This window comes from Perognathus longimembris, chromosome 13 (assembly GCF_023159225.1).
Source record: "Perognathus longimembris pacificus isolate PPM17 chromosome 13, ASM2315922v1, whole genome shotgun sequence".
NCBI classification, from domain to species: Eukaryota; Metazoa; Chordata; class Mammalia; order Rodentia; family Heteromyidae; genus Perognathus; species Perognathus longimembris.
The window spans coordinates 48,786,834-48,805,486 of NC_063173.1; the positions used below are offsets into that span (position 1 = coordinate 48,786,834).

At 43.3% G+C, this 18,653-nt stretch overlaps 1 protein-coding gene across 19 annotated transcripts in view; it reads left to right on the forward strand.

The window, feature by feature from the left end:
* Madd (MAP kinase activating death domain) overlaps nucleotides 1–18,653 on the forward strand; it is a 51,936-nt gene that overhangs the window by 658 nt on the left and 32,625 nt on the right. For all 19 annotated transcript variants that reach the window (XM_048360957.1, XM_048360958.1, XM_048360973.1 and 16 more), the window contains exons 2-11: nucleotides 2,697–2,851; nucleotides 3,637–4,233; nucleotides 4,974–5,277; nucleotides 5,765–5,896; nucleotides 6,571–6,684; nucleotides 14,889–14,969; nucleotides 16,791–16,969; nucleotides 17,547–17,782; nucleotides 17,977–18,133; nucleotides 18,487–18,590. In XM_048360957.1, the coding sequence (XP_048216914.1) occupies nucleotides 2,790–2,851; nucleotides 3,637–4,233; nucleotides 4,974–5,277; nucleotides 5,765–5,896; nucleotides 6,571–6,684; nucleotides 14,889–14,969; nucleotides 16,791–16,969; nucleotides 17,547–17,782; nucleotides 17,977–18,133; nucleotides 18,487–18,590 (1,966 nt within the window). In that variant the 5' untranslated portion in view covers nucleotides 2,697–2,789. The remainder of the gene's footprint in view (nucleotides 1–2,696; nucleotides 2,852–3,636; nucleotides 4,234–4,973; nucleotides 5,278–5,764; nucleotides 5,897–6,570; nucleotides 6,685–14,888; nucleotides 14,970–16,790; nucleotides 16,970–17,546; nucleotides 17,783–17,976; nucleotides 18,134–18,486; nucleotides 18,591–18,653) is intronic.

An 18,653-nucleotide genomic window follows, 5' to 3' on the forward strand; every position in this document is an offset into this window, starting at 1 on the left:
CCTATCTCCAGCCTCATTGCTCCAGTTCTTCCTCAAGCTGGACCAGTCGGTGCTGATGAACTTGCAAGGTCACTGCCTGGGGACGGGGAGGAGGGGGAGAAGTGTCTCCGGTTGTGCTCACGTCAGCAAAGATGTCATATCACCCTCAGGTTGGGCTCCTGTGGTTTTACTGAGATCCTGCCCCCAAATAGGGACGGATCCAAAAGCATTAGTGAGCAAAGGCTGAAAGGCATGGCTGGCCTAAAGATCTGTGGAGTCTAGATGTGTTGTAGCACTCCTGCAGAAAGCTATGCATTTTTAACTAAATGGTGCACGTGGATTAAATGGGGACAGCAAGCTAGAGGCTCTGCATTAATAAGTAGGGTTGAGGCAAGAGGTGGAGCCTGACTGGTTATGAAGACAGTATGAGAGTAGGAGTTGTAGTTGATGTTAGAAGAATTAGAGTCTGTGGGACAGGAAAGACCAGGAAATGGGAAGAAAAAGGCTTGGGTATCTCTGCAGCCTGAATAACTAAAGCCAGTGGCCCTTGGTGAGATACAAATTGTGGTTTAAAAAAAGCTCTGCTGGAAACTAAGATTGTCACAAGATTCTAGGATCCTTATAGTTCTAGAAGGAGAGGACTATTGAACATAATGACTTGAGTTTGGATAAGGGTTTGAATCCTATTAATACTAGATAAGCTCCAGTGCCCAACTTATTAGTAGGAGGTGCTCCAGGCCCCATCTTGGAGAAGTTAGCCAGAAGGAGGTTCTACTTTTCAATGTAAGCCTACATTTTAAGACAGTCTTTAGGATACCTTGGCTCTCACTATAGATAGTTCAACATAATTCTTTTTTTTCTTATTTATTGTCAAAGTGATGTACAGAGAGGTTAGTTTCATATGTTAGGCATTGGATACATTTCTTTTACTGTTTGTTACCTCCTCCCTCATTCCCCCCTCCTCCCAACATAATTCTTTATAAAACAAATTATATTTTCATCTATATAACATTTTATGTCTCCATTCTCTCCCCCTTTTGTTCTGCTTAGGAGGAGCTGAACTCAGTTCTGCCCCACCTTCTGCAGTATGCTCATGACTGTAGCAGTTGGGAGAACCAAAGGACTGTTTTGGGTCATTAAACAGCGGTGGCCCCTAGAAATGAATGCATGTATGACAGGCTTGGCAGCTTCATGTTGAGATAGCTCTAGCAAAAGCCACAACTGGGTCAAACTACAAATGAACAGTAGATGGAGGAGAAGCTAACCTAATTCTTAGCAGGTACTGTCAGTGGAAGCCACATCTTCAGGTTTAGGGAGAGTGAATTGTTGTGGGCCCTGGCCAACTGGAGTAGCAGCTGCTGGCACTGTGCGGTCACCAACAGGGGAGGGGCTGTGGCTCTGCTATAAATAGTGCTGGGAGCCAGAGTCGCTATGGAGACACAACTGAATCCTATTACCTGTGGGTCCTCCCTTGGGAGCAGAGGAAAAGAGGGAGCATATTTTGAGGGCACCAGAGGTGTTGTAAATAAATCATGTTTATTATTAGAGGAGAAGAAAATATAGAACTTCTACTCATTATCTGAATCAAGTAGAGCCTTAGCATTCAGAGGATATGTAACTGTGTGTATGGGAGTACACACAACAATAAGTGAAGGAGTTGCGTGTGTGTGTTTGTGTGTTGATATAATGACATACTTTATGTGTTTAGTGAAAAAGTCCTCAGGGTGACCTCAGAGCACAGAGATAAAACACTGGAGCACTGGAGATACCCCTTTAGTGTAGTGAGACATTTTATTTACAGAAGCATATAGAGACCTAACAGGAACTTACAGATGATTAAAATCATGTAAGTGCTTCCTAATATTAGAACTATAGTTTAGAACTTCCTCTGAATACCTGGTGTTTCTTCCTTGAAGAAATCCTGGCATTTCTCTGTAAGGTGGAGTAGGACAAGGCCTCTTCTGTAAGTGTGATTCTGATTCTAAGCCTAGAACTTTTAGTTCAGCACCAAGGGCAGAGCTTGTAGCAGTAGCCACCTTGACCCCTTTCTTGATGGAAGGGAGAGAAAAATGGTTAAGATGAGGCTGTTAGGAACATTCTTCACATGAGATCATATGAGCTAGAATAACCAGCTGTTGTTATTGTCTGAGTGCAATTAACAAGAAAGTCTATATGGCAGAGTCACATCAAGCTGGATGCAGATTGTTGAAACAGAACTATTACATTTCCACCTAGATCTAGAAGTGCTGATCTGTACTAATTGAAGAATCTCATTTGATTTTGGTCATCCCTGGAACACTCCTGAGAATGACTTAATTTTTGTTATAATAACTGAGTCCATATTAGACTTCCTACATCTGTTTTTTTTTTTCCTCCAGAAACAAAGCCCCAAGAGATAGGTTGGGAATGAGCAAGTTGGTGAGAATGGGGTTTCATGGGCCAAAACTTCCTTGTCCTCCTTTTGCAGTGCTAGAAATTGAACCCAGGGCCTTGTGCACACAAGGCAATTACTCTGCGTACTTGGTATTTGGCTTAGGAGCTTATAAGCTTAGATGCTCACTAGACAAGGCAAGTGTCAAGTTTTCCTGTCCTCAGTACTAAAGTAGAAGTCCTCCCGACCTGTGACCCTGGGCAGGATGAAATTGAGAGGGATGATTTTCTAGGCACAGCAATGGATCTTATCAGTACTTTTTTTCCTATTAAACTTGAATTTTCAGATAATATCAGAATTCCTCCTGGAAATGCTAACTCCTTCCTATCTCAGGATACTGATGTTTCTCTGAAATGAGATGAACTGATGAATTGGAACCATGGTTCAAAAGAAGAAATTCTGCCCTCGGTTACTTGACTACCTAGTGATTGTAGGGGCCAGGTAATTAAAACTTGATATTGTCTTGTCATCTGGGACAGCCACAGACTTCAGTTATTCTCCTTCCCTGTTTTCATATTACTTTGCATATCTTATTCTTCCATATTATTTTACCCTGATGGAAACATCATTGCCAGCAGGGAAAACAACATAAGTTGAGTGGGTTGAGAATTTGGTCTAGAGAAAAATGACAGTACTCTACACGTATATCTTTCTGAATTTGAGCAAATATATACTGTATTTTTTAGGGTCTGGGAACTATTTCTTACATTTTTTTGCTCATAGCTGGTGCTCTATCACTTGAGCCACAGTTCCACTCCTGGCTTTTTGGTAGTTAATTGGAGGTAAGAGTCTCACAGACTTTCTTACCTGGGCTGGCTTCAAACCATGATCCTTAGATCTCAGCTTCCTAAGTAACTAGGATTACAGCGCCAAGCCAAATATTCACATTAGATCCAATTTTCTTATTTTATAAAAAAAAAAAAAGAAAAGCACATCGTTTTTCTTCTCTACTAGCTGATCTTTTGGTAATTTATTAGCTAATGCTAATGGAAGGGTGATGATCATTTTAGTATCAAAACTCTTATTTCAGAATATATGTCTTCATGACTATTCAGACTTGATATAGCCTGCCTGCTGAACATGGCAAGGAGTACCCACTTTTTCTAAAGTCCTACAGTTAACTTAATTTATCCAAAAGAACATTTTGAGCTTTATTATTATTTTTAACTGTGGTTAAAATATGTTCTATCCCTTCAGGCTGCTGAGTTTGTCTTTATGTCCTTTAGGCACCCAAGCAGTGACAGTGTAGCCCAGACTCCTGAACTGCTGCGGCGATACCCACTGGAGGATCATGCGGAGTTTCCCCTTCCCCCAGACGTAGTGTTCTTCTGCCAGCCAGAGGGCTGCCTGAGTGTGCGGCAGCGGCGCATGAGCCTTCGAGATGATACCTCTTTTGTCTTCACCCTCACTGACAAGGACACTGGAGTCACACGTTATGGCATCTGTGTTAATTTCTACCGCTCCTTCCAAAAGCGAATGCCTAAGGAAAAGGGGGAGGGGGTAACAGCATCCCGTGGAAAGGAAGGCACCAGGGCCGCCTGTGCCCCAGAAGAAGTAGGCACTGAGATCTCAGAGAGTAGCTCATCCCTGCAGCCTCCTAGTGCTGACTCCACCCCTGATGTGAATCAGTCTCCTCGGGCCAAACGCCGGGCCAAGGGGAGCAGCCGGTCTCGCAACAGTACGCTCACATCCCTGTGCGTGCTCAGCCACTACCCGTTCTTTTCCACCTTCCGTGAGTGTCTCTATACCCTCAAACGGCTGGTAGATTGCTGTAGTGAGAGGCTACTGGGCAAGAAGCTGGGCATCCCTCGAGGTGTACAAAGGTAAGACTTGTTGCCCGTGCTTAGAAGAGAGAGGAAGCATTTAGAGATCAGTTTTGATGGATCTTCTTCAGGTTCAGGTCCTTTAGACCAGTTTAAAGATGTTATGTCTTACTAAGCAGAAGACTGCTGTAGTAGGTTAGACCACCTACCACAATTTCTTTAGCAGTAGTGTTCAGGAGTTTGCTGTTTGGTGGCATGGCATTGGGTTCTTCCACATACACATTTTCTGTATGTTTGTATGTATGACAGTCCTGGGGCCTGAATGACATTGTGTCCTTCCATACATATACACACACATACACATACATATGTATATGTATGTATTTGTGTGAGTGCTGGTCCTAGGGGTTTCATTTAGGGCCTCGGCACTGTCCCTGAGCTCTTATGTCTCATGTCTATCACACTACCGCTTGAGCCACAGCTCCACTTCCTGCTCTGTGGTGGCTAATTGGAGATAAGAGTCTCATGGAATGCTGGCTTTGAACTCTGATCCACAGACCTCAGTGTCCAGTATAGCTAGGGTTGTAGGCATGAGCCACCAGCACCTGCCCATGTACACATTTTCACATTTTTTCTTGCTCTTCTATATGTCCTCTGGTCCCAACTGAGCTGAATGAGTGGGCTTTTCCAATGATAATCCTTTTCTTGTTTTCATCATTATATCCTCCATGGTTATGTTGGGTGGCAGAAGGGTATCAGCTCCTGATGTTTGGGTTTGGTTCTTGATATCTATTCCTCAGAGATACCATGTGGCGAATCTTTACTGGATCACTGCTAGTGGAAGAAAAATCAAGTGCTCTTCTGCATGATCTTCGAGAGATTGAAGCCTGGATCTATCGATTGCTGCGCTCCCCAGTACCTGTCTCTGGGCAGAAGAGAGTGGACATTGAGGTCCTACCCCAGGAGCTCCAGCCCGCTCTGACCTTTGCACTTCCAGATCCATCTCGATTCACCCTCGTGGATTTCCCACTTCACCTTCCTTTGGAACTTCTGGGTGTAGATGCTTGTCTTCAGGTGCTAACCTGTATCCTGTTAGAGCACAAGGTGAGAGGGTCAGCTGTATGGGCCTTTCTAGCAAAAGAGCTGTGCAGTATGACAAGCTAGAACATGAACTCTGAGTCAAAGGGTTTATGTCTTTTTCGTGTTTTCATTTCCAGGTAACATGATACCAATACCAACAGATATTGGTAGTTGTGGGTTGAATTGAGGTACTGGCACCATGTGGGATGTATTCAGAGGGCTTGCACTCACATCTTTAATTACACTGATCTGCTCTAAAACTTTAGTAGTTTTCTTTCAATGCATGATCCTGGGATGGGGAATGAAAGAGCTAGAAAAGTGGTGAATCAAGGGATGATTACTATGGGGTTAGGGTTGGGGTTGGGAAGCGACAAGCATGGTGAGACATGGAAAATTGGTGATTGTGGAAATGAAGCTGCAACTGTAGGCATAGTGAGACAGAAATTAAATTGTAGTGCTGGAAGCTGTTTGCTCACATTTCTTATTTTGTGTTAATTCATCTTTATGGAAGGTGGTGCTACAGTCTCGAGACTACAATGCACTTTCCATGTCTGTGATGGCATTTGTGGCAATGATCTACCCCCTTGAGTACATGTTTCCTGTCATCCCACTGCTTCCCACCTGCATGGCATCTGCAGAGCAGGTGAGTCTCAAGGTGTCTTCTGATTTTCTCACCTCTGTCTTCTCAAAGGAGGAGGTTCAATGCCCCAAGAATCTGTAAGTCAGTACTGGTCCTCAATTCCTTATGATTTGCCTGCAAAATCTCATTGATCTAAACTGAACTGGTGGCAAAACTTAATACTCTATAGGTCTTTTTGGTAGTACTAGTGTTTGAACTCAGGGCCTTGAATTTGTTTGCCTTTGCTTGCTTGTCTGATGTTCTGCCACTTGAGCCATACTTCCAGCCCTGCTTTTCACTGGATATTTTGCTGGTTATTTTGGAGGTGGAGTCTTATAGACTTTTCTCCCCAGACTGGCTTTGAACTGTGATCCTCTGCATTTTAGTTTCCTAAGTACTAGGATTATAGACATGAGTCACTAGTGCCTGGCCTTATAGTTTTGGTTTATAACAGTTAATGATAGATAATGATTGTACACTATTTGCTGTGTGGCTTTACATGTTCGATAATAAACAGGAAATGCATTATGCTACCTTTCTAAAGTCTGAAAAATTTTAGATTTTGAAATACATGGAACCCTAAATGTTTGTTGAAAGGGATTGTAGGTCTGTATTTCCTTATCTAGAAAATTGCTAACTTGATAAATGCTCGTGATAGGTTTTGTCTTTGTTTCTTATCTTCTTTGTCTTCTTCACAGCTTCTGTTGGCTCCAACTCCATACATCATTGGGGTCCCTGCCAGCTTCTTCCTCTACAAACTAGACTTCAAAATGCCCGATGACGTCTGGCTAGTGGATCTGGACAGCAATAGGGTGAGGTTCTTGGCAGACTGATTGGCAGGGTAAACATGGGATTTGCTGCATCAGGCCTGCAACTCTCCCTCTTCTAGATGGTTTCTTTTTTATTTTTTAAAAACTTATTTATTAATTAAAGACAAATTTTTTGACAAGGTGTTGTGCAAAAAGGATACAGTTTCATAGTAGGGCAGTGTGTACATTTCTTGTGATATCTTACACCCTGTTTTTCTTTCCCTTCCCTAGGTCAGGTAGACATATATACCATACATAATGTACCAAGAACATATACAGGAGCCACGTGGCCATGCCCAAGATAATTCGCCTAGGGCTTTAAATGTAATGTTGATATTAGACAATATGTCGACAGTAGTCTTATATGAACGTACATACATAGCTTTTGAGGTATTGTATTCCACTGAGAGGTCAATTTTTGACCTTTATATGTTGAGTAGTTGTTTGGTTTTAGTTACATAATGTTGGGTCGCTGACCCAATACTGTGGGAAATACCATTTGATAAGCAGTTTTTGGTTTCACAGACATGGTCTCCACTGTCTCTCTGTCACCCCTTCTTAACAGTCATATATCAGGGAGATCATGCCCCTTTGTTTTCTGTGTTCTAGGCTTGTCTCGCTCAACATTATTTGTTCAAGTTCTGACCATTTCCCTGCGAATAACAATATTTCACCATTCCTAATCGCTATGTAGTATTCCATTGTGTATAGGTACCATATTTTTTGGATCCATTCATTTGTGGAGGGGCATCTGGGTTGTTTCCATATTTTGGCTATTGTGAATTGTGCCGCGATAAACATGGTAGTACAAATGTGTTTTTGATATCTTGGGGTTTGCTGTTTAGGATAGATGCCTAGGAGTGGTATGGCTGGGTCATAGGGTAGGTCTATATTGAGCTTTTTGAGAAACCTCCATACTGTTCTCCAAAGTGGTTGTACTAATTTGCACTCCCACCAACAATGGAGAAGGGTTCCTCTTTCCCCGTACCCCCTCCAGCATTTGTTGTTTCCTGAGTTCAGAGTATAGGCCATTCTAACTAGAGTGAGATGGTATCTCAGGGTTGTTTTCATTTGCATTTCCTTTACTACCAGGGATGTTGAACATTTCCTCATATGTTTCTTTGCCATTTTTATTTCTTCTCTTGTGAAGTCTCTCTTTAGCTCCTTTGCCCATTTCCTAATTGGTTTATTGGGCTTGGAGGCGCTTAGTTTTTTGAGTTCTCTGTAGATGACTGATATTAGGCCTTTGTCTGTTGCTGTGCTGGTAAAGATCCTTTCCCATATGGTTGACTGTCTTTCTATTTTGGTGGCTATGTCCTTAGCTGTGCAGAAACTTTTTAATTTGTAGTAGTCCCATTTGCCGAGTGTCTCCCCTATCTGTTGTGCCCCTGGGACTATATTCAGGAAGTTCCTTCCTGTGCCTATAAGTTCTAGCGTCTTTCCTACTCTGTCCTTCAGTAGTTTCAAGGATTCAGGTCTGATGTTGAGATCCTTGATCCATTTTGAGTTGATCTTGGTGCCTGGTGATAGGCTTGGGTCTACTTTGAGTTTTCTGCAAATGGCTGCCCAGTTCTCCCAGCACCAGTAGTTGAAGAAGCTATGTTTATTCCATTGTATGTCTTTAGCTCCTTTGTCGAATATCAACTGACTGTAAGAGTGCGGTTTTATTTCTGGATCTTCAATTCTAATCCATTGGTCTTCCAATCTGTTTTTATACCAATACCAGGCTGTTTTTGTTATGGTGGCTCAATAGTAGAGCTTGAAGTCTGGTATTGTGATACCTCCTGCACTGCTTTTTTTGCCTAGAATTGCTTTGGCTATTCTAGGTCTTTTGCTGTTCCATATGAATTTATGGATTGCTTTCTCTATTTCAGTGAAGAATGTAACTGGGATTTTGATAGGAATTGCATTGAATTTGTATAACAATTTGGGCAATATGGTCATTTTCACTATATTGATTCTGCCTACCCATGAGCATGGGAGATCTTTCCATCTCCTTGTGTCTTCTTTGATTTCCCTTATTATATTTTTATAGTTCTCATTAAATAGGTCTGTCATGTCCTTGGTTAGGTTGATCCCTAGGTACTTTATTCATTTTTCGCTACTGCAAATGGAATTGTTTCCATAATTTCCTTTTCTGCTTGTACATTGCTGGTGTACAGAAAAGCTGCTGACTTTTGTGGATTGATTTTGTATCCTGCTACTTTGCCAAAATGGTTTATTAGGTGTAGGAGTTTGGGGACTGAGTTTTTTGGGTCCTTCAGATATAAGATCATGTCATCTGCAAATAGGGATAGCTTTATTTCTTCCTTGCCGATGTGGATCCCTTTGATGTCCTCCTCTTGCCTTATTGCTATGGCTAGGGATTCCAGTACTATGTTGAAAAGAAGTGGGGAGAGTGGGCATCCTTGTCTTGTTCCTGCGTTTAGGGGGAATGATTTAAGTTTCTCTCCATTTAATATGATGTTAGCAGTTGGTCTGTTGTATATGGCTTTTATTGTTTTGAGGAATGTTCCATCTATTCATGTTCTCTCCAGAGCTTTTAATAAGTATGGATGTTGTATTTTGTCAAAGGCCTTTTGGGCATCGACTGAGATAACAATGTGATTCTTGATTTTAGTTCTGTTTATGTGGTGAATTACATTGATTGATTTACGGATGTTGAACCATCCTTGTGACTGTGGGATGAAGCCTACTTGGTCATGATGTATAATTTTCTTGATCAGTTTCTGGATCCTATTAGCTAATATTTTATTGAGGAGCTTTGCGTCTGTGTTCATTAGTGATATTGGTCTGTAGTTCTCTTTTTTTTATTGGGTCTTTGCCTGGTTTGGGAATGAGTATTATATTAGCTTCATAGAATGAGTTTGGGATTTCTCCCTCTGTTTCTATTTCGCGGAAGAGTTTGAGGAGTATTGGTATTAGCTCCTCACTAAAGGTTTTATAGAATTCGTTGGTGAATCCATCTGAGCCTGGGCTTTTCTTTGTTGGGAGGTTCTTGATTACCCCCTGTATCTCGCTGTAAGTTATTGGTTTATTTAGTTGATTTATTTCTTCTTGGTTCAGTTTGGGCAGTTTATACTTCTCTAAGAATTGATCCATTTCTGTAAAATTATTGTTTTTTAGTGAGTAGAGGTTCTAGAAATAGTTCCTTATGATTGTTTGAATATCGTGTGTACTTGTAATTTTTCTGGTGGAGTCCCTGATTTTACGTATATGAGTCTCTTCTCTTCTTTTTTTGTAAGTCTTGCGAGGGGTCTGTCAATTTTAATTTGTTTTCTCAAAGAACCAGCTTTTAGTCTTATTTATTTGTTGAATGGTCTTTATTTTCAATCAGATTTATCTCTTCTTTAATCTTTGTGATCTCTCTCCTCCTAGTCATTTTAGGTTTGGTCATTTCTTGTTTCTCCAGTTGTTTTAGTTTCATCGTGAGGTTATTCACCTGCTCTGCTTCCATTCTTTTAATGTGAGTGCTGAGGGCAATGATCTTGCCCCTCAGTACTGCCTTAGCTGTGTCCCATAGGTTTCTTTGTGATGTATTTTCATTGTCATTGTGGCTTATGAATTCATTGATTTCATCTTTAATTTGGTCTGTGGCCCAAGTGTTGGATAACAGTGTGGGGTTTAGCCTCCAAGAATGTGTATAGCCTCTGTGGTAACCGTTGTTATTGAGGGTTACCTTTAATCCACTGTGATCAGATATAATACATGGGATGACGTCAATACTTTCGTATTTGCTGAGGTTCTTTGTGTGGGCTATGACATGGTCTGCTTTGGAATATGATCCATGGGCTGCTGAGAAGAAGGTGTATTGGGTCTCTGTAGGGTGGAAAATTCTGTATAGATCTGTCAGATCCATTTGGGATATGGTGTTACTTAGGTCCCCAGCTCCCTTGCTAATCCTCTGGGTGTTGGATCTGTCTCTTGGAGAGAGTGGGGTATTAAAGTCACCCACTATGATTGTGTTTGGGTCTATCTTGTTCTGTAGTTCTGTGAGAATTTGCTTGACATAGGTAGGGCCTCTTTTGTTTGGTGAGTATACATTTATCACCATGATGTCTTGATTCTGGATTTTTCCTTGTATTAAAATGTAGTGACCTTTTTTGTCTTTTTGAGTTGATTTTAATGAGAAGTCCAGCGTGTCTGAGATCAGGATGGCTACTCCTGCCGTTTTGGTAGGTGCACTTGCTTGGAAGATCTTGCTCCATCCTTTCATTTGGAGCCTGTTTTTATCCCTTGCTGTAAGGTGGATCTCTTGTAGACAACAGATGGCAACTTTTTGTTTGCGGATCCATTCTGCCAGTCTGCTCCTCTTTATCGGAAAGTTTATACCGTTTATATTCAAAGAGATCAAGGATAAGAGTGTTTTTTCTCCTTCCATTTTCTTGTTGGGCTGTTTTTCCTCTTTTTTTTTCTTGTCTTTAGTTAGCTGCTCTTTCTGTTGGGCTCTGGCTATCGTAGTTTCTTTCTGTTTCTGTGTGTGTGTCCTGTACGGTTTCTGTTGGGTGGGATTCCCCTCTTAGAATTCGCTGTAGGGCTGGTTTTTTATTCACATACTCCTTTAGATCCTCTTTGCTATGGAAAGATCTGGTTTTCCCCTTGAATATGAAGTCCAGTTTCGCTGGATATTTTATTCTAGGTTGGCAGTTGTTGGCCTGTAGAACTTGGATGGTGTTCTTCCACTCTCTTCGCGCGTGGTAGGTTTGTGTGGAGAGGTCTGCTGTTATTCGGATCCTCTTCCCATTGTAGTAAATTTCTTTCTTCGCTTTGGCTGCATTCAAAATTTGCTCTTTATTCTTGAGATCTGAAGTCTTGAATATTATGTGCCTTGGTGTGGCTTTTCTGGGGTCTGGTCTGCCAGGTGTCCTATAGGCTTCGATTACCTGGATGGAGTCCCTTGTGAGATTGGGGAAGTTTTCTGCAATAACTTTATTGAAAGTATGTTGAAGCCTTCTGCTCTGGTATTTGGCTCCTTCTTCTATTCCAATTATGCGCAGGTTATATCTCTTGTCTTTGTCCACTAGCTCCTGGATTAATCTGCCCTGGAGCTTTACTGTTTCTTGGAGTGTGGTAATTTTCTGGTTCTTATCGGCTGCATCATCATCCAAGAGAGAGATTCTGGATTCCATATGGTCAATTCTTTGTGCTGTGGATTCAATTGCGGAGTTTATGGATGTCAGAGAGCTATTTATGGTTGCCAGGTCAGCTCTGATCGTGGGAATTTATTCCTTTAATTGTTGTATTTTAAATCTATTTTTTCATGCATTTCACTTCTCAGGATGTTAAGGTCTTCTTTAACGGAGGTTTGCATTGTATCCATTTTTGCTTCCATTTCTTCCTTGGCTTCCTGGATGTCCTTCAAGACTTCCACTCTAAACTCCTGGAATTGTTTTCTGATTTCGTTTCTGAAGCTTTCCATCATTTCTGCTAACATGACCTCAGTTGATTTTTTATTCTCCATCTCCTCTTCAGTCGTGCTGCTTTTTGGAGCTGGCGAGTTGGCTTGCCCTTTGATGAACTGTGTTATATTTCTTTGTGATTTGCGCATCTGGAGATCTGTGGGTGGCTTCCCTGGTTTGGTTTTGTGCTGGTTCCTGCTAGTCCATCAGTGGGAGCCTTGTGTCCTGGTGTCCTGGCTCTGGGTTTGGGTTTGGCTGTTGAACCTTGCTGCCCAATGGGTGAGCGTGACCTTCTCGATTGTTGCTGGGGTAGTCACCCTCACTGCACTTGGGGGTGGGTAGGTTCTGTGTCTTTCTCTGCGGGACAGTGTCCTGCCACTGTGTTGTGCTGACCCTAGCGTGCCCCTGGTGGGGGTTTGCTGGTCGCTGATTCAGCGTGGCATGGAAGCTTTTCTCTTCTTTGGTTCTTTTTTCCGCTCTGTATCTTGATCAGAGGAGCTCACCTCTCAGGCGGTTCGCCCTCCTGTGTGGACCGCTCCGGGGCCAGTGTTGTTGAGGGGCGGCCCACCCACTTGTGTGAAATGTGCCAAACTGAGTGGGCATGGCCGCTGGAGAGCTCTGCCCTCCTGTGCAGGCGAGCCTACCAGAGCGGGCGCAGTCGCTTGGGGGCCCCGCCCACCTGTGCGGGGTACGCCTACCAGAGTGAGCCCCGGGTTGTTGGGGTGTGCTTGCACCCTCCCGCGAGTCCGCTGTGGGGGGCGGTATGTGTGGGCCCCAGTGGGATCAAGTGTCCGGGTGCAGGTTAGCGCCCTCAAACTGCACCTCCGCTGCGAGGGGGGTGCGTGATCAGGCCCAGGTGTCCCTGCTGGGCTGGTATTGCCCACCAGCGCCTGTGCCTTTAGTTGAAAAAGTCTGCGAGGCCAGGCGCCTCGGGTGGGGCTTGCAATGCCTGCCGTCCCCAGGCCCCTGTTGGGAAGGGGGCAGGGCCTGTGAGCTGGTTCGGGCTCCTCTGCTGCTTTGGCGCTGCTCCGCCCCTCCCCTGCTAGCTCCTGTGTCTTCCCAGAGCCTGATGGGACCTTGCTGCTTGATTTGGGGGTTCTTTGTTCCCTCGGAGTGGTTAGGGGGAGGGAGGGAGTTCTAGCTTCTTTGTAGGGTTTGGGTCTCTTATAGCTGGTCTCCCGTTGAGGGAGGGGGCAATGGGGAACTCACTGGTCCTGGATTGTGTGTGTGCCCCGCACCGCCGTTGGTCCTTCGGGAGTGGGGTGCTGGGGTGTGGCGAACGGTTGTGGTGGCAGCCCCGTCTCTCCCCTTCTGCACTGCTCGGTTCCCCCGCTGCTCATGTCCGATCCCGGCCGTGCGGTCTCGACCTTCCCGTCGCCACCGTCTGTCTTGGTCCGTGCTCCCCCTGGGGTCCGTGGAGTCATGCTGTCTGGACTCTGCACTCCCGGTGTGAGTTTTCGGCAGTCGGTCTGCCATTAGCCGGGTCCCCTTTCCCAGCCTGGCCCTGTTCTGGCCAGGGTCGGCTGGTGGGGGGAGGGTACCCCGGAGATTCTCCGGCTCCATGCAGGTTATAGGCTCTTCTTTTTTTGTTCCTTTTTGTTTCCTGCATTTCTCCACTGATTCTGGCTGCTGGTTTTGCTGGGTTCTTGATGGGGTGTTGGGTGCTGGAGTTACCAGCTCACTATTCAGTTGGAGCGAGTTGGGGTGCCTCCCTACTGTGGCAGTGCCATCTTCCTCTCCAATCCTAGATGGTTTCTATTATGTGATTTATTGAAACAATGTTTTTCTAATGTTTTTATTTTATTGGCCAATAGGCCCTGGTTAGTCTTCAAAGAAATATGGGATTTAGTTTTGCCAATGTTGAGAGATCTTCCTGCACTGTCTAAGAGAAGTAGGCCAGTTATATATATATATATATATATATATATATATATATATATATACACACACACACACACATATATATGATAGGGCCTTTACACATATGCGGGATATGGTTTCCAGTAAGAAACTTTTACAGTACAAGTAGGGTATTGGTAACTTAAACCTGTAATTCTAGCTACTCCGGAGGTTGAGATCTGAGGGCCGCAGTTCAAAGCCAACCCAAGCAGCAAAGAGACTCTTATCTCCAATTGACCACCACAAAAGCAGAAGTGGACCAGTGACTCAAAGTGGTAGAGCACTAGCCTTGAACACAAAAGCTCAAGCCCCAAATTCAAGCCCCATGATCTCAAAGAAAAAAAAAATTTCTAGTATAGACTTTAAAAATTGTATCAATATTTTGTACTGTGAGTACATTAAAACTTTTTTTTTTTTTTTTTGGCCAGTCCTGGGGCTTGGACTCAGGGCCTGAGCCCTGTCCCTGGCTTCTTCTTGCTCAAGGCTAGCACTCTGCCACTTGAGCCACAGCACCACTTCTGGCCATTTTCTGTATATGTGGTGCTGGGGAATCGAACCTAGGGCCTCATGTATACGAGGCAAGCACTCTTGCCACTAGGCCATATCCCCAGCCCCACATTAAAACTTTGGTAGAAAGCCCTAATATGTGTTCATTGTTAAAGTCCAGGAAATAAAAGTAAGTATAAAGAAGAAATAAAGAGCCATCATCCTATTGCCCAGAGATCCTTACCAGTAATATTTCCTTACAGATTTGTATGTTTATCATATGTATGTATGAATTTTATATGTACAGTTATAGGGTGTAATATGTATATGACATATATATTAAATTATATTACTTAGCATAGAAATGAAACATGTGAGCAGCTAATTATAAGGTTATACCTCTAATTCTTTTCTCTGTTGTAGGTGATTGCCCCTACTAATGCAGAAGTGTTACCTGTTCTGCCAGAACCAGAGTCATTAGAGCTGAAAAAACACTTAAAGCAGGTAGGTGGTGAATGAGAGAAAAGAGGGAGTAAGAGATGCAATGGGGTGGCTGAAGGAAGACAGCCCTTCTAACAGCCAGTTTCCTTTTGGGCTTCTTGTGGCATAAAATTTCTTTACCTTAGATGGGCTAAGAGGAAATATATCCCAATTATGAGCAACAGGATGAATCTGTGAAAGATTTCTTCTACTTTTTTGTATGCCCTATCACCCCACAATGCTTGTGAAGCTGTATAAAACAACCCTTTACTTGCTATTTCTTGTCATGTCGGCCATTCTTTATGGCCTTGAGATATTCTCTCAGTCTTGTAACATGGATTGGTAGTTTGGATGCTCTGATTTCTTTTATGTTATCTTCTTGGATTTATCCCAATTCCTCAAAATTTCTCTCTCTCTCTCTTTTTTTTTGCCAATCCTGGGGCTTGAACTCAGGGCCTGGGCACTGTCCCTGAGCTTCTTTTTTCTCAAGGCTAGCACTCTACCACTTAAGCCACAGTGCTATTTCTGGCTTTTTTTCTGTTTATGTGGTACTGAGAAATCAAACCCATGGCTTCATGCATGCTAGTCAAGCACTCTACCACTGAGCCACATTCCCAGCCCAGAATTCCTTCTTTAAGTAAACTCTCACATCTGTTTTTCTTTGATTTTCTTTTTCTCCTGCATGCCAAACCCAGTACCTGAAGGTAAAATGTGACAAGGCCCCACTCCCTTTCCTGCTGTATGTGTTTTGTAGGACCATGAGTAGATAGCCTTGTCTTTATTTTTAGGAATCCCACTCTCATTTGAGGGTCTTTTGAAACTTTTTTCTCTGTGTTGTCTGAAATATTCTGTAGTCCCTCTAGATGGTGTGTTACTTGAACTGAAATGGGTCATTGTATCATCCTTCCCACTGGCTTGCTCCATCACTGCTGATGTAATATGATATCTTGTTGCTGCGGACTCTGGTGAAGATTGCAAGTTCAGAAAGTTCTTAAGCTGTCCTTGCTATGTTTTTCACCTTGATGACTGAGGAGAGGTTGATTTGTGGAACTATGCTGATTTATTATTTTAAATATTTGTAGGAGCTAAGATCTTTGGCTCTCTTCTGTATACCCCTCCCTGCTTCTCAAAGTATGTCCCTGCACCAGCTGTGTTAGCATCATTAGAGCTTGTTAAAAGTGCAGACTCATTCCTGATTTGCCGCTCTAACAACATCCCGGGTGATTTTTGTGCTCACAAATACTTCAAAGACACTGCTGATCTCCACTAGTGTTTTTCAAACTGTTCTGGGGAGTCTCCTAGGGGCTGGCTTAAGTTGGGAGTACTGAGCACTTGAGGCTATTGTTCCTTAGGTCTTTTAGAGCAGCTTGGATTTAATAGTTTAGTTTAAAAAATAGAATTGAAAATAGTTGTGCTAAGGGCTGGGATGTAGCTCAGTGGCAAAGCACTTGCCTAGCAAGTGCAACGTCCTGGGTTCGATCCCAAGTACCACAAAAGAAAAAAGACACACACACACACACACACACACACACACACACACACACAAAAGCAGTAGGAAAATAGTTGTGCTGGACTTCATATCTGATGGAGTTGCCTTGAGCTAGATGGACTTGAGATGGAGAGCTATGTAGTTTTAACTATTTTTTGAACTATATTTGGATTCCTTTTTTTCAAGATGAAGGTTTTGAAATGGGTTAGCCACAATTTGTAGGTAAGCATAGTTCTTTGTTGAGAACTTTTTGAGCAGAGAGTGTCATGTAGAAAACCCACAAAGCTCTTTGCTGGGAGCTGAGGTTGGCTAGCTGCCAGAGATCTGCCTTATGTGAGAAATGTCTTGTTCTGCAGGCTCTTGCCAGCATGAGTCTCAACACTCAGCCCATTCTCAATCTGGAGAAATTTCACGAGGGCCAAGAGATCCCACTTCTCTTGGGAAGGCCTTCTGCTGACCTGCAGTCTACCCCTTCCACTGAATTCAACCCACTCATCTATGGCAATGATGTGGATTCTGTGGATGTTGCAACCAGGTGAGACCCAGCTAACTGTACAAATCCTGAGTTCTTCACTTGTTTTCATTGCACTCCTGACTTGAGGAAAAACTACTTTTCAGAGCTAAGGTTTCTTTTTTTATATTTAAAATGTATATATTTGGGTAGCCGGACGCTGGTGGCTCACACCTATAATCCTAGCTACTCAGGAGGCTGAGATCTGAGGATTGTGGTTTGAAGCCAGCCCAGGCAGGAAAGTCTGGAAGACTTTTCTCCAATTGAGTGTGTGTGCATGCGCCCGCGCATGCATGCGCATATGCACACACATACACACACCATACCAGAAGGGGCAGCACCCAAGCCCTAAGTTCAAGCCTTAGGACTGGCACAAAATAAATGTATATATTTGGTCATACTTGGTTTTCCTTAACAAATGCAAGAAGAGAAAGCTATCTCACTGTCAGAGAAGGACTGATGATTCTTTAAGATATTTCTCCCCTCGATGTTGGAAACATGTTAAATAATAGCGTTGAGAAAGTCTGAAGATTTTTGGGTGTGAGAATCCTTACTGATAGCATATGGGTCTTGAGATTTTCACTATCCTATTCTTTCCCAGAGTGGCCATGGTCCGATTCTTCAACTCTGCCAATGTGCTACAAGGCTTTCAGATGCACACACGTACCCTGCGACTTTTCCCTCGGCCTGTGGTAGCTTTCCAGGCTGGCTCCTTTCTAGCCTCACGTCCCCGACAGACTCCCTTTGCTGAGAAACTGGCCAGGACTCAGGCCGTGGAGTACTTTGGAGAATGGATCCTTAACCCCACCAACTATGCCTTTCAGAGAATTCACAACAGTGAGTCTACCTGTCGTCCACTCTCACCACCTTCTGCCTTCATCCCTAATGGTCCTTACCTTTGCTTGTTCTCTTGCTAATCTTTATAACCTGTCCCTTATATTCCTGTTTTGCTTTAGACTTAAAAAAAATCTTTTCAGTGTAGCTTACCTTGTTTTCCTTATGGCTAATATTCCTTTTTCCTCTTTGCATAGGTATGTTTGATCCAGCCCTTATTGGTGACAAGCCCAAGTGGTACGCTCACCAGTTGCAGCCCATCCACTATCGAGTCTATGATGGCAATTCCCAGCTGGCTGAGGCTCTGAGTGTGCCACCAGAGCGTGACTCTGACTCTGACCCCACGGATGACAGGTGAGCAGTCCCTCACACCAGCCCTTCTTCAGCGTATAGGAGAAAAAAAATCTCACAGCAGTTGGATGTCGGTCTTGGAAGACTTGACTGGTTTTCATTACTTCCTTACTTTATCTTGCTCCCTGACCTTCAGGTACATGTGCTCCCCCCCCCCCCCCCCGCTTTTTTTCTAAGCACTCATTACAGATACTTTCGTCTTCCCCTTTCTAATTTTTTTAAATGCTCTTCAAAGAGAAGGGGTGACATTGTCCAAAAAGAAATGTACTCTTTACCTGACTTATGTAACTGTAACCCCTCTGTACATCACCTTTATAATAACAATAAAAAATTCAAAAATGCCCTTCTCTCTACAGCGGCAGTGATAGTATGGATTATGATGACTCAAGCTCTTCTTACTCCTCCCTCGGTGACTTTGTCAGTGAAATGATGAAATGTGACATCAATGGCGACACTCCCAGTAAGTGTGCTTGGGAGACTGGCCAGCTCCGGGCAGGGCGTGGAGTTTTGATTATCAAGTGAT